The sequence below is a fragment of the Lepisosteus platostomus genome, chromosome 2, assembly GCF_059453375.1.
Source record: "Lepisosteus platostomus isolate fLepPlt1 chromosome 2, fLepPlt1.hap1, whole genome shotgun sequence".
Lineage (NCBI taxonomy): Eukaryota > Metazoa > Chordata > Actinopteri > Semionotiformes > Lepisosteidae > Lepisosteus > Lepisosteus platostomus.
Window position 1 is genome coordinate 32,593,536 of NC_142612.1, and position 15,342 is coordinate 32,608,877.

Here is a 15,342-nt window from a genome sequence, read left to right on the forward strand (position 1 = left end):
TGAAGCCTAGCTTTTTATTTTCCTACACCAAGTCTCATGCAACTTTCAACTGTGCCCTGTAACGAAAGTAAGCTTGGCTCAGCCGGCAGGTGTTCTACGACGACCTGTTCCGTTTCTGAGCCCCCAGTGAATAAAACACGTCAGTGCTCCTTCAACGACGAATCAGACCCGCAAAGTCCATTTCCCTAAACCCGACCAGCCCGTATTCACCGCGTCCTCAAACCAGATTCCTCATTCATTTCCCGGCCAGCCGTGACCCCACCAGGAATTACCCATTTTTCCCGATAAAGGAAGGGAATTTGAGAGGGCGAGATCTATCGTTTTACCCAAAAGCACACAGCGACTGAACACAGTCGCCTGCATGAAATCACACACACCCCAAAAATTAAACATTCAAAACGGCAACGGTCCTTATTAATAAGACGAAAACATGCGCAAACACTTGCTAGCCTACCCCCAAAAAAGTTGTGTGCGTTTGTTTTATTATTAATACAGCAGAGACTACGTGTAAACGGCCGGTGGCCCTCCTTGTCCTGCCCCGTGTCCGAACAGGTGTCATTCCCAGACGCCGGGGCCGCAGGTACCAGCAGTGACGAGGGCGCTGGGGTAGGTAGCCGGCGCTGGGCAAACACCAGCCCGCAAGTCACACACGTCGCTCCCGTGACTCCCGGCGCCGTCAAACAGCTGGCGTTTCTAAAACCCCCTAATTGATCAGAGAACCACAGCCTGCGTCTTGTAACCTTTACTACAGCACCTGGGATAGCAGCGGCGCCTGCGAAGACACCCTAGATTAGAAAACGGTGCTGGGCCGCACCTCCTTCTGCCTACCACGCTGAGCCGGTCAGACTGGGGGGTTGTTTCTTGGCGACGCGCAGAGGACCCAGCCAACCTGAAATGCCGAGAGCTCTCCAGCTGACAAAAGCGCCGGCCTTACCTTTCCCATTTTGCCAGGCCGTGTACCAGGACAAGCTGAGGAAAGAGGTGAGGAAGACGATCGCGGTGGCCACAGTCCCATTCCTGAGCCTCATCTCATTTCAGCACGGCGCTGACTCCGTGGCGTCCACCGCTCCCCGCTCTCTCTGTCAGTGCGCACCCCGGCGCCGAGGGACAACCGAGGGAGCCCGCTGCGCGCCGGCCCGGCTCAGAGCATCCCAGCGCTCCCTCCGGGGCACGTCGGACCCTTCGCCCCCCCCCTTGCACGACCCTCCAAACCCGGCCGCAGATCCGCCGGTGCGTCTCTCTCGTCGCTGCAAAAAGGAAACCAGGCAAAAGGAAGGTGGAAAAAATTAAAATCAATATCGCACGCGAGGGACACGCGTGGACACGTCTACACGGTGGTGATGCTATTCATGTTTTCCTTTTCTTGCTCTCCAAGCCGTCAGGTTGGGATAATTAAGCAGTCCACGGTGTCCAACTCCCCCTCGCCCCCGTAAAACAACAAATAAAACTGGCCGCAGGAGAAGCAAGACAGCCCCAAGTTTGGAGACTCTCCTCTCCGGCACGGCTGTCCCTCGCTGCGCAGCCAAACCCGCGGCGAGATTTAACTAACAGGATCCGAAAGATTAACGCCTTATCCCGGGCGGCAGGGTCGCCCATTAAATAGAGAAACGGCAAGTCTGATGAAAAACACAGTCGCCTCCTACACTAAAAAAAATGAAAAGCAAACGAGTGGAGGCATCTGAACTGATCTGAAAGTGCGCTGTCTCTCTCCCTCTCCCAGCTCTCAACCTCCCGCACCGCTACTCGCCACAAACACTGTAGCTGGTCAAGCCTCACAGGCTACACTTACTTGTCAGTGCGGGTCCAGCCTCCGACCGCCACACGCTATGATCCCCACCTCCCTAGTGACCAAGTCACTTCACGACAGAAATTTCGTATTTTCCCCCCCCGACACTTCAAGCTCCCTCACAGTCGCCCACCGCTGCCTCTCTTTCCTCTCTCTCACAAACACGAACTCTCCGCTCTCAACCTACCCTCGCGCGGCGCCCGCCCACCGCGCACTCCCATTGGGCACCACGACACCCGGGTTGCCCCAGTCTTCTCTCTGTTAGGACGTTTCCTCTGTCAATCACCCTGTCTTTCCCGCCCCCTTGTGAGCGGTTTCTAATTAAGAGTGCCCTTGAGCGAGGCTGTGTTGTAAATTGTGTCAAAAGCTTTAGTTTTTTTTTTCCGTTGTGTTGTGGAGGAATCGGGTTCAAGAGCGTCCCTCATATACATATATCAAAGGAAATATTAAACTATATTTAATACGTTAGTTGCGGAATATTAATATCTGTCAAAGCATACACGCTGAGAGCAAATATGTTTTACACATTTACTTCCAGACTTTCAAGCTTTGGTCGTAATGTAAGATAAAATTAAGTGGTGACCACAGATGATTAGGAGTAAAGTTGCATTGGAAGTCCTGCTCGCTTACTCCCCCGTGTGGCTGAACCTGGGACTACAGCTCAGTGTACTTCCACCTTTGGCGTTTCGTGTGCTTCTGGGCAATGTATAGAGAAAATCCATTAACGTGTAAAAACATGTCAGGAAATATATCCAAGACAACATTTAATTCTATAATTATACCTTACATTTTCAAAATTACCATTGAAATCTAGTCCCTTTATTGTTATTGCCATTTATGGTACTATTGGCAGGTTTAATATATTTTAAATAATTTTTGCAAGCGTGGCTTATCAAGTGAGGGACATCGAACAGAACAAATCATCTCCACATCAAAACACGAAAGTAATTGATGTCAAGCGTCGACAGTTCTTACTGGTGGTCGTTGTCAAATGTCTAAACATCTTCTACCATTCCATATTTCTAAAATGGAAAATAACTCCCCAAATTGAAATCAAATGTGGAAAAATTAATCATCTAAAGGTTTGGGTTACGTGACTTCTTAAAACGTCGCTGCGCTGTTTTCAGTGACGGAAGGGGATTAAACTTTGTTTGGTTAGAATTATTTTCTGAATATGGTCTGAAGGTCTTCAGCGGATGATTCGCCTAGTCGCAGTTTTTACGGACAGCAGGCACTTTCCCTGTCTAAACGCGCACAACACAAACGACCTGGATTGGCAAGACTGTAGCGCAGCTCCGAAAACAAAGGGGGCGGAAGTGGGTCATCCGAGAGTGCCCTGCACGCGCTCAGGGGGGTTCGCGAGCTGAGGAAAACACACACCGATCTCGGGCGCACGAGCAGCGGGATGAACTGGCTTTCTGTACGGTATTTGCCTGTCTCTTGCAAACACCATCAAGTCTTGCTGGCGGCAGTGCAGGACATCGCACTCATTTCTTCCATTTGCATTTTGAAACAGCTGTACCTTGCTGGACCACAATCGTCCCACTGTAAGAGCCATCACGCAAAATCCCAGCCTTTAAATGAAGTCCCTTACTGACATACTGAATGAAAATACCAAAGGACATTGATCATTCAAAAATCCCAAGATCTGCTGAGCTGTAATCTGATCCATACACGAATAAAGTACCCGCAAATCTGAGTCACATTCCAGGCCCAAAAACGGAAAATCACAATTTCCACAGAATCATTCTTTGGATCCTAGGTGTTCTGGGCTTCTCCCGAATCAGATGGATGTGATACACAGAGAACAGTTGCAGGACTGCATCACCTCTCATTGGCTTTGTGAATGCTTCCTTCCGAACAGTGAAACCTTTTAGTCACAACTAGGAGAGGTTGTGAATTGGTCTAAGTCAGGACGATTCGAGGAAAATCCATCACTAGAGAGCAAAATGACAAGTTCAGTGAGTTCAAACATATTTCTGTTGATCGTCGTACAGGATAACGCCCAGCATTGATGTTACACAGACAAGTCTCTTACAGCCTCTTATTTGGCTGTTATCGTGAGCCGAGAGAGTCAGCATTACTGTAACTGTTTTAATCTCACTCCCACAAGCTCAGCCTTCAGTGTATCCACTAAATCGGATCAAATTTGTGCAATAAATTCTCGTTAATTTCTAAAAGTGTGTTTCTCATTCATCTTGTTCAGATCCCATGCACAGCAACCTGCCCAAGGAAAGGTTTTCTTAATTATTCAAAGCAAAGCCTTTTTTTAAATGGAGCCTCTAAAAGCCTTTACAGCACACGCAGCCAAAGCTGAGAGTCTGCGCCCAGGCGTTCATTCAGGCCCATGAATGAACGAGGGAGGAAGTGCAAAGCACATTGCGTGAGCAGCTTGACAGTTCAGGCAAAGTATCCTGGAGCAGCGCTTTCCAGGCCTGGTCCTGAACCCACACGCCTGGTGGTTGTCATCACGGCTGATCTATTTAGTTCAACAAAACCTGAATCGAGCCAAGAAGTCACTTGGTTGCAACCTTTACAAGTGAATGGTTTATTCCATGCTGAAAAAGCGAAGAAATGGAACACAACATTTCGGCCGTGGAGCCTTCTGCAGGGGGGGGACCTTTTGCTCACACTCGAAGAAGGCTCCACAGCTGAAATGTTGTGTTTCCTTTCTTCTCTTCTCAGCACGGAAGAAACCTTTACTTCTCCCTTTGCAGCCTACGCATGCTGACACAGCTCCCTACTTGGACTACCTTTACAAGTTTTCTTTTTAGCTTTCCTACTTGTTTAGGGACTGAAAATGGTTAAAGAGTTCAAACCTATTATTATTAGTTCTGATAAGGATTTAATTGATTTGAGCGCCCAGGTGGAACTTAGAACAGCGGATGTGTTTGAACCCACCAGTTGTGAGGTCAGGCTCGTCGGCAGAGGATAATGAAGGCATTAATGAAGGCAGTCCCACCTGCCCGTGTTAAGATTTATGTTCACTACTGAGAGCATTAGGATACTCAGCATGTTGGAGAGATCAAATGGGGAAGGTTGAATGCAATGTGTTTGACTCTAAAACTCACCAAGTTAAAGAACTGGGGAAAAAATACTGTAATTACCTTACACTGTAAGTTACAGGCAGATCAACAGCAAGCCTCACATTGCACGTACAGAAGATAGCCTGATGTAGTGGGCCTGTAGCTGTCCACCTAAAGCAGGCTGTTCTATTGTTTTTCTGTATTATACACACAAGCCCTTTCTCAACTAGGATTCACACCATATCATCAGCTCTCCTAAACAGGAACCTGGTGACTTGGCCAAATTTCACAATAATCCCCATCTATGAATTGGCTTCATCACTCTGCTCTCCTCCCCACTGATAGCTGATGTGTGGTGAGCGTTCTGGCGCACTATGGCTGCCGTTGCATAATCCAGGTGGGGCTGCACATTGGTGGTGGTGGAGTGGAGTCCCCATTACCTGTAAAGCACTTTGAGTGGAGTGTCCAGAAAAGCTCTATATAATTGTAATCAATTATTATTAGCTCATTCAACTACTGGTAGAAAAATTCAAGGAAATATAATGAGAGGCATTAAAAATGCACCATCTGGTATTGATCCCAGTACTTGTTTATTGGGTTGTTCATCCCTATTGGTAGACATACAGATACTGTACAAACGAGTCCTTAAATGAGCACTGTAAGATGATAAGCTCTCTATTAATTCAACTATAATCCCTTGGCATCCTGTGGTGTGTAATTAATTAGCCTTTGGGCATTGTGAGAGCATGGCCCTGTTGGGACCACATTCTCCAGAAACCTCTGGGGGGCCTGCTGCTGCCCTCCTCCTCCTCCCTCCCTTGCCCCCCCAAGTGCACGTTCACCGATAGTGAATATAAGGAATCTTAAGAGTTTTGGGAAGCTACATTGGCGAGTCTGGAAGTTTTGAAGAGGCTCCAGGGATACCGAGTGTTGGAGTTGCTTGTTTTGAAGCAGGTACTGTATGTAGCCTAGTTTCCTAGAGAGCTGTTTGTTAGCTTCAGCTTTTGTTTGGTTGCAAAACTGCTCCAAAAGCCCTCGACTGTCCTGCCATCTTAATGATTATTGATACCTATACCAATACAAAACAAAACATGGATCATTCTTACCTATGACAAACACTAATAATAATAATAATAATAATAATAATAATAATAATAATAATAATAATAATAATAGATTAACAAAAACTTAACACCACCTCAACAGAATAAAGGCTCTTAGTTTATTAAGGGCTTCTGGTGCCAACACAAACCACTCACAAAAATTAATCTCCGTTTCTCTGTCTTTTTAGCGTAAGACCTCAAAATTAACATGTTTTCAAGAAGAAAAAATAAATAGAGAGCTTTATTGTTTCTGCAGGCAGACTTTAAAACAATTGCTGACACCTTAGTACATGCAATTTGCCCCTCCCCCTGCCCTGGTTTACTCTCAGATTGTCAAATTTTGTTAGACTTCTGAACAGGAGCTCAAATGTTCAAATGTCTCCCTATTTATGGGGGACGCCGTTCAGGAGAATGGGTGCCTATGAGCCCATCCTGTATCTCAGTCCACGTTCTGTAAAGCTCTGCGTGAGAGTGAGACTGTCAGGGCTTGTCTGGGCTTGCTTTGAAGTAGTCGTCCAGCGGTATGAAGGAAACCCTTCCAACCAAGTTCTGGAGCCACACCTGCTCGATGTGCATCTTCATGAAGAACCAGTCCTGTCCTCTGGGCCACTTCTTCATCACAGGGTGCCTGCAAGGCAAAGCTGTAATTTAAACACACTCTCAAGCACACAGTTTAAGCAGCATGTAGTGTTAAGCTTTTCCAAAAGCTTTGTTTTTCTTCCAGGTAATTCACAGATTACATCCATTTTGTTTGGAATTGTGCCTATCTTGGCAAGCAAGTGGCACAAGGCAGGATACACCCTGGACAGGACACCAGTCCATCACCGGGCACACACAGACACACACACACTCACACCAAGATTCGTTTCCCCAGAATCCAATTCAACCTGTAAGGGTTGTCTGTAAGGAGGTCTGTAGAAAAATACTTTTGCAAGTTAAATTTTTAGGGAAGGAAAAAATATTAACTATATAAAGTATAATCCATTTAAAGATGTGTTACAAAAGAACAAACACTTTATTTTATAACTCAAACTCCGAACTTGCTTATTCATGCAATCACCACTCTGTCATACAGGGCTTCCCTGATCTTCATTTCTGCATCAACAAATCAACGTACCGTATCATTTGGTTGGGGCACTCAACCAATAACGACTGGCCATATTCACTGGTCAATATTACGCGTGGCAACAAGAAAGACAACAGCTAAGGGGATAATGGATCGCTCCTCAATCAAAAACCCTGCTCAGCCCTCTGGATTGGTTACCAGAGGGATGATTCCCCAAGTGAGCACAAAGGCAATTCAGGGCCTCTTGAAGCAACATATTTGTATGAATGTGGATTTTCTGCCCTGGGTTACTTGAAAAACAAATATAATTCAAGACTGCAGCCAGAGGGTGATTCGAGGCTCTGTTTGTTATCCTCCATCTCCACAAGAATAGAAAAGCTGTGCAACTCACCGGGGCCAGTCCTCTCACTGAGGTACAGTACGTGTGCTAATTACAAGGTGTTTTGTAATCCTTCATGTTTATTATTGTTTTAATCATCTCCCTAAATAGCATAATTATGGGGTGTTTACATCAATAATTATAAAAAATAGTATGCAGTGACATAACAGGTTAAAATCTCATGGAGTCCCCTGTTTGTCCTTCTATCCAGGTAGGGGTCCTTGGACTGGCAAGACCTCTGCAATGAACACACCAGCATGTCTTTGGATTGTGAGGGGAGGACCAGACAAACACAGGGAGAACATACAAACTCCATGCAGACAGCCCTCCGGGAGTAGAATCTAGTGAACCAGAGCTGCAAAGCAGCAATACAGTCCACTACACCACCGTGCCACCCTCAGTGTTTTCTTTTGTCTAAAAGAACTAGACTTACTCATAATCAAAATCCAGGTTTTGAAGAAACAATGTCTGACAGTCTCTAGATGCTAGAGATCTCCGCTTTCTTCTGCAGTCACCTTACCTTTATTTGGTGAACATAATGCTCCTTACTTGAGCCATAGGTTTATTCTCTCAGGTTATTAAAACTGATCCTTGTTAAACGTTCATACAATTCGATTCTTTTAACCTTTTTCAGATTGTAAGTCAACATTTCTTGGTATCTCTAAGTATCAACTAAGGTTGCTGCTGGAAGAGGTGTTAGTGGGGCCAGCAGGGGGCGCTCACCCTGCGGTCCTTGTGGGTCCTAATGCCCCAGTATAGTGACGGGGACACTATACTGTAAACAGGTGCCGTCCTTCGGATGAGACGTAAAACCGAGGTCCTGACTCTCTGTGGTCATTAAAAATCCCAGGGCGTTTCTCGTAAAGAGTAGGGGTGTAACCCCGGCGTCCTGGCCAAATTTCCCATTGGCCTTTACCTATCATGGCCTCCTAATAATCCCCATCTATGAATTGGCTTAATTACTCTGCTCTCCTCCCCACTAATAGCTGATGTGTGGTGAGCGTTCTGGCGCACTATGGCTGCCGTCGCATCATCCAGGTGGATGCTGCACATTGGTGGTGGAGGGGAGTCCCCATTACCTGTAAAGCGCTTTGAGTGGAGTGTCCAGAAAAGCGCTATATAAATGTAAGCAATTATTATTATTATTATTATCTCAATATTGCTTGATATCTCACAAATACGCCTGCCGATTGTTATGATCCTACTGGTCACTGTGCCACAGCACGTATTAAGAAGAAAGGCTCAAAATGAGAGGTCATTCAGTGACTGTTTCATACTCCCACAACCCGTTGGATAAAGAAGCACCTCCCGTTTTTAAATTTCTAATACACTTTCACATAGAAAACACTGACCCCGTGATGTGCTTTGAACACATAACCTTCTGATCTGGAGTTAGACCCACTACTGTTGAAGCACAGCACCTCCAGGAACCATCTTAAAAGTACACCTTTCACCTGTGAATCTCCAGAATATGATTTCAAATAGAAGACATTTTAAGTTTTAAAAAATAAACCGGCTCTTCTACTTGCTCTGGCTTTAATAAAGGGTCAGGAAATCTCTCATCCCAGCAGAGATGCTTGAGTCTTTGGTAAAGCTAGTTTTAGTAATACTGTCAAAAAACATGCACCAAATATGGGGACTGATTCCTTTTCTTTTTATCATTTTAGAAAAGGTTTTCCTTTTCTGTATATCTTCATTGATTTATTAAACATGTTCTAGCATATGCTTATTCTTGGGATGAATCTGTTTTGTGCTTTGAATCTGAAGAACCTGTTTAAACTTTTGCCATCCTCCACTGATTTCACATCCTATTCTACTGCACTCTGTCTCATTCCTTCATCGTCTGCTTTCCTGAATTTGGAAATCTTTTGTTTTAGACTCTGAAACAAAGAGCCTGCCACAGTACAATTTCTGTTTTTGGAACACTGTGCCAATATGTTTTTTGTTCAGAACTCTTGATCTCCGACCATGATGATGATGATGTTTACAAAACGGCATCTACAGCTGGTCTGGGGACACACTGTTCTGCCATTGATTTATCACTTTGATTGATTGGTCCTGTCTGCATACTAGACAAATGCTTCTGAGGTTTCAATTAACTGGTGATGGCCTTCAGTCAGTAAAACAACTTCCCATCCTCGTAATTTATTTCAGCATACCTGTGCCGCCTCACAATTTAAGATGTAGAATTTATCAAATTGAATCTCCCAAGAGTAGGTACCATTTTTAGCAACAACTCACTTCAATTTATTGCCACTAATGACTGAAATAATCTGCCAAACGACCTCCAATTATACATCTTTTTGTCCCAGAGCACTTTCCCTTGAGTGATTAAATCATCCTGCCTCACAATTTCCCTTGTTAATGTTCTTACAAGTCTTCTTGTCTTATGTTGTCATTTAATAATTTTTCATTTCTTTCTTCTCTATTTTTTTTTCTGTGCAACTACACTTCCTCCCATCACTGAAAACGTTCTCACTTGACTCTCTCTCTGTAGTTCCTTGTCACAGCTAAACTTCTGAAGGGCAACTAAAAGTAATGTTAGCACTAACCTATGAACAATTCAGATTCACAGGTTCTGAAGAAACATAGCCTGTCTGCATATATAGTGTAGTAAAACACTGAAGCAGAAGATGAGACATCTGTGCTGCACCAGGAGGAGTTGCTGTGAGGGAGCCTGAAAGAAAACTCGCACTTGGTCTCCTTACACAAACCTTCCAATATGTGCCACCAGAGGACAGTATGCTCTGGGCTAGAATGATCTCACTTCTGTTGAGATCTTTGATGCACACAGACAACACTACACAAGACAGGTCTGCTATTGCACACTTGTCTATCAGAACAGGCAAATTCTTTTTGTAAGGGAGATGCCAGCTGGGCAGCTGGCCCAGTGGTTACTGGGACTATTGCCTATTCATTGCCTTCAGAATATGAGACAGCCTCATGGCCTCACTTCACTGACTCTGTTCTTCGGATACCCAGACACAAGTGGAGACGCTCTGCTAAAAGTTACCTGCACGGTCCGAACAAAAGCCGTCTTTCTTAGCTAGATTTTAATACAGTGCGAGATACGGTGTGATCTTAATAATGTCAGGATAAAGTTTCACTTAAAAAAAGGCACCACTCAAATAGTATGACACCAATTTATACCACGCACATGGGAAAGGCCTATAGCAATACAAAATCCTTCAGACAGCACTGGTGCATTTATACACAACAGTATAAGTACATGTATATGGACAGTATTTTTTAAGGAACAGTCCACAGAAGGTTTCACTGAATTTCTTCACTGAATTGTCTAAAAAACAAACCAACATCTAAGTAAAGACAGGGCATTTTCTTTGATGATCTCTGCGATTTAGGGCCAATGGGTCATAACTCCAAGAAAAACTAGGAGAACCTTTGTCAAAAAGGGGGAAGCACTGTGGTAAGAGCAATATAGAAGACCTCAGCTAGACCGAGAGCCAGTATGCAGGGTACATTTCCTTGCTGACAACACATACTTGTACAGTTTTGCAGTATAGCCTATCACTACTAAGTGTTTGTCTCTCAGATTTAAGAACAATCCTACCTGGAGGAGGATTCCTTCACTGATAAAATACAGCACCTCCAACAATAACACAACTGTACTTACAAGTATTCTGGTGAGGGGGGTTGATACTTTCTGAAGGCAGTGTATCACCATGTACACCACACAGAACCCCAGCCACCTTCTCCACGTGCCTGCGACCGTACTGAAGCCCCCACTCACCTGGAGAACATGGCTTCCCTTGCAAGCTCCCCCTCTGGTTCTTCCACTGCCAGCATCCTGCCAGTCAGCGTTAACTGGGCACACCTGGGCTCCTCCGGGTCCATCAGGTGTTCCCTGGGGGAAAGGAGAAGCCACATCATCAGCACAGGGGCTGAGGGACACTTCTCCACACATGTCCACACAAGGCCTAGCTTGTGTCTGAAATTCCAGAAACAGTTTTTTTTTTTAAACAAGGGTCTGGTGCTTTAACTGACAGCAGACCAAACCACTAAAAAAAGTACTTTGATTTCCAGCACCTCCTACTCAGATGCTAAGGGATCAATACAGTAATTTTGACAACACAGCGCAGCAAGTCAGCCAGCTGCAGCATCCTGGCATTCCCTCACTGTCTGAGCCTGGCCTGGACGGCCATGGACTTGGCTGTAACCAAGTTTTGAGACTAGGAGTCAGGGTTATTTCACATTGTTATTGTCTGCTGTTACAGCCTCACTAGATCTGGCTGCACAGAGCCTGCCGGAGTGCAGCGTGGGCTGAGAAGGGTTGCTGAGCTGGACTATGCAGTGGTTGGCTGGCTGAGTGGATCCAGCTCTTTTACACATCACTGTCCATATTGTGGACATTCACACTGCCCAAGGAGCTGCACCGTTTTTACAAGTTCCCTGTGGGAAGGATGTCACAGAGATATTACAGCACTTCAAGGCAGCTTTTTGATGGGATAGGTAAGGCTCCTAACCCATCAAAATGTGTCTCGAGGTGACTGGCATCAGACAGCTGGCGTGACAACAACGTCAGGGCTGAAGTGCTCTTTCACTGTGGGGAAAAAAATCCCCACGCAGTCCAGCTAAACGGTCCCTCAATCCAACGGCCCTACCTACAGTAGTCTCCTTCTGGCGCAGGAAAAGTCAGAGAGGCCACAGGGTTGACTTTGAGGTCCTCCACGCTGCTGTGCAGGGCAGAGACACAGAAGTAGGGTGTTCCTGTACTGTTGCCCAGGGGCCCGTCGCTCACAGAGAAAACACTCCCAAAAGGCCGACCCTGAATCTGACGAACACAAGAGAAGCCATAACACGACCCAGAAGCACTTAAACCACAGAGATTCATCCAGGAGGCGTGTTCAAGAGCCCCTACTGGTGTGGGAGAGAGGAAATGTTCACCATGATGTGTCTGCGTAAATATTGTGGGTCACCTTGTTAACTTGTACTTTGATGTTATGACTGTGAGGTAATGACACTCTGAAATCAATATGCTTGTGTACATGGAAGTGGCATTTATGCACCGTAAGTAAAATGAGTATGGCTATTGCATTGCCATGAAATGCTACGAGATCATTTATTAAATGTCCCTTACAATTTGGGCGAGGTCCCAAATTTACATCTTCCCTACAAATTCAGACCCTTGGACACAGTGAGCCTTATTTTACCAATTACTTCTGACTTCTTTAATATGACTATTGTTAACCAATAATTTAAACTTAATGTAAAAAAATACTTCTGGTAACAGCTGTAAAGCATTACGTGATGATACAAGAACTGTTATGGGCATCTTGGAATCGTACAATTTAATTCCTGTCCCCCCCCCCCCCCCCCCTTGCCTTCTCTCTAAAGCCTGCATTGCAGGTTGGTATGATTGAATCCCGTAAAATCGTACGACATGTGATTTACCTTCTCCTGTGTGCAAAGTGTCGCCAGGAACCCCCAGTCACTGTAGTGCGCCAGGTACCGGGCTGTCCTGGCCGTCTGCTCGTGCGGGGGAGGCGGCGGAGCGACAGCTGCGTTCAGCCCTTCCCTCCGGTACGAAAACATCCTGGACGGGGATGAAACCTGTTTGGCATCTGCAGTCCTTTGCCCTCTTCGCCTGTCCAAATGATCTTTGTAAATAGAGGCCGGGTAGGACTGCTGCTTCCATATACTGCCAGTATCCTCCAAAAGAGCTGGAGCTGCGTCTTCGCTGGAAGAGATTTCCAATTCCTCGTCCACTTCGCTGGTGATAGCCCAGGAAACTGAATTTAGGATGACATAGGTCTCTCCAAGGCAGAACAAGGCAACCAGGATCACCAAAATCATGTCACGCCGTCCATCGAAAAGACGCCGAGTTTCCGTCATTGTACTCTTATTTTCAAAACCCATAATATTTGCTCACTTGCTGCCCACAACAGCAAAATACGCAGCAGCATGAATTTTCAGAAGATAACCGCCGGCTGCCGGCGTAACAGCTCCACCTTGGGGCGCAATGAAGAGCCACCCGAGTTATTTTTTGGAATTACTGAAGTTAACCGCCGAGACGCGTGTGTAATTGTGCCATATGCATTAAATTACAACATACGAGTAATGTATACTCGTGCAGAATAAAAATGAAGCTTAGTCTAACTCCAAGGTAAATGACTCTGATGTAGTAAATAAAATAAAACTCAAATTCCATTGTTTTTCCTGTCGTCTACTGCAGCTTTTTCTTGAGTTGGCATGCTACATCGGCTTACGGTATTTTAAAATACATCAACAAAAAAGTGAGGTCCACACAAATGAATGAAGTAAATGAAACAGTTAAAAACTATAGAATAAAAGAGAACATTAAGAAAATCAAAAGAAAAGAAAGCCAACATGCCTATTCCAGTGTACTAAGAGACAGAAAAGCACCGTCCAACAGGTAGATTAGGTGTACAGTACAGAGGGCAAGTAGTTGTATAATTAACGGTGAGCAAAAGCATTCTTAATTTTATTCTCAACTCGACAGACTCCCAGTGCAATGATGCTAAAACAAGTAAAACATACTTGTGCGCTTTAATTTTATTTGAGATTCTGCAGCGGATTTCGAAGCGTGTTCGGAACATACAAACTCTTTAAACATCAACAACTCATTTAAGTTGCCCTTTTATTTTTCTCCGAAGTCCTTGCTTTGTAAAGACGCACGTGACAGATGTTTACGTTCATGGGTACGTCTGGTGGAATAATTTTCTGGTGACACGAGAGACCCTCATATAATTGGCACACTAGTCTACCAGTATTTCCAATGACTGTCAATAGGCAGGGTGTATCACTCAGTTCTTCTGTTCCCCTGTTCTCTGAAAACAGAAGATGTGGATGTGTTCTGTTCTCTTGGGATACTAGTTCTATAGTACTGGAGCAGTCTGTTGGCCACAGGAGTGTTAAATGATGCCTGTACTCTCCCTGTGGCGAACAGCTTGTCTGAGCTACAGACAGCATTTTGCACACACTGACTTAACACCAGCTGCCTTGTGATTCTGTCAGGGCTGCGGGGGGGAAAAGAAAAGATGTTATAATGTCTTACAGGCAGTAATTCGTTTGGACAGATGCAATGCATTGAGGTTTTAACCGTTATACTGGTAGTTCTTCAAGCAAAACAAGGCAGCTTCTGCGTACAATACATAACAGCATTTCTTTTTAAAGAATCACTCCTCTTGCATTTGGCTTCCTGTCACAATTAAATTATCTTGTTATCTGAAACCCTGTGTGCATCAGGGCATTATCTTAACCTACAGGGAACCGGTCGACCTACCTGAAGACCTGTGTGAAGGACCCAAGAGGACAGTGTGCACTGTTGAGCTCTTTGCGCTTTGAAGCTCAGGATATTCAGAATCTTCACAAAAGATGAGCATTAGATCACGTCTCTGGCCATCTGCTGTACAAGGAATTCGTACAGGAGGGGGTATGACTACTGTATGGTGTGCCATTCCAGAGGACCCTGCACTTCATCAATCAATCAATCAATCAATCAATCAATCAATCAATCAATCACTCTGTGTCCTGGAGGGTCACCATGTCTTCTGGTTTTCAGTCCAATCTGGACTCTCAATGACTTGAATGGATGCAGTTGGTCACTTGATTGGTCTCTATTACCACCGTGTCTTGGTCTGTGCTCCATCCATCGCTTTTCTAACTACAGTATGTTATCCTATTCAGGGTTGCGAGAGAGCAGGTGCCTGTTCCAGCAAGCAACGGGTGCAAGGCAGGGTACACCCTGGACAGGACACCAGTCCTTCACAGGCTACATACTGTACACAGGTCCAGACGCACACTCACACCAGGGCCTGTTTTCCCAGAAGCCAATTAACCCCCCAGTATGTGTTAGAGGAAACCCACACAAACACAGGGAGAACATGCAAACACCATATAGGGCAGAAATGCTAACCACTAAGCCACCATGCCACCCCTAGTCTGTGCTCATTGATCATTATTAAGTTTCCAACAAAAGCTGGTGGACTTCAGCCCTCTGC

At 45.2% G+C, this 15,342-nt stretch overlaps 2 protein-coding genes across 2 annotated transcripts in view; both read right to left on the reverse strand.

Moving 5' to 3' along the window:
• mgat4a (alpha-1,3-mannosyl-glycoprotein 4-beta-N-acetylglucosaminyltransferase A) overlaps nt 1–1,951 on the reverse strand; it is a 69,681-nt gene extending 67,730 nt beyond the window's left edge. Inside the window, exons 1-2 of the mRNA XM_088605717.1 lie at nt 1,790–1,951; nt 935–1,247 (exon numbers count right to left, since the gene is read on the reverse strand). Coding sequence (XP_088461843.1) covers nt 935–1,028 — 94 coding nt within the window. The 5' untranslated portion in view covers nt 1,029–1,247; nt 1,790–1,951. The remainder of the gene's footprint in view (nt 1–934; nt 1,248–1,789) is intronic.
• A 3,432-nt stretch (nt 1,952–5,383) lies between these two features.
• On the reverse strand, nt 5,384–15,310 carry creg2 (cellular repressor of E1A-stimulated genes 2). The gene is made up of 4 exons (XM_088605837.1): nt 12,773–15,310; nt 11,983–12,152; nt 11,112–11,225; nt 5,384–6,543 (listed from the first exon to the last, which is right to left on the reverse strand). Exons 1-4 carry the CDS (start codon nt 13,235–13,237, stop codon nt 6,396–6,398), a joined length of 897 nt encoding a protein of 298 aa, XP_088461963.1. The 5' UTR covers nt 13,238–15,310; the 3' UTR covers nt 5,384–6,395.
• Nucleotides 15,311–15,342: the final 32 nt, after the last annotated feature.

What these genes read in the sequence shown, in the direction of transcription:
- creg2 (XM_088605837.1), bottom strand. Translation starts at nt 13,237, where the DNA reads ATGGGTTTTGAAAATAAGAGTACAATGACGGAAACTCGGCGTCTTTTC. An exon ending in CCAGAAGGAGACTACTGTAG is followed by an intron (nt 11,226 to 11,982) that starts GTAGGGCCGTTG and finishes CCTTTCCCCCAG; the next exon opens with GGAACACCTGATGGACCCGG. An exon ending in AGGGAAGCCATGTTCTCCAG is followed by an intron (nt 6,544 to 11,111) that starts GTGAGTGGGGGC and finishes TTTGCCTTGCAG; the next exon opens with GCACCCTGTGATGAAGAAGT.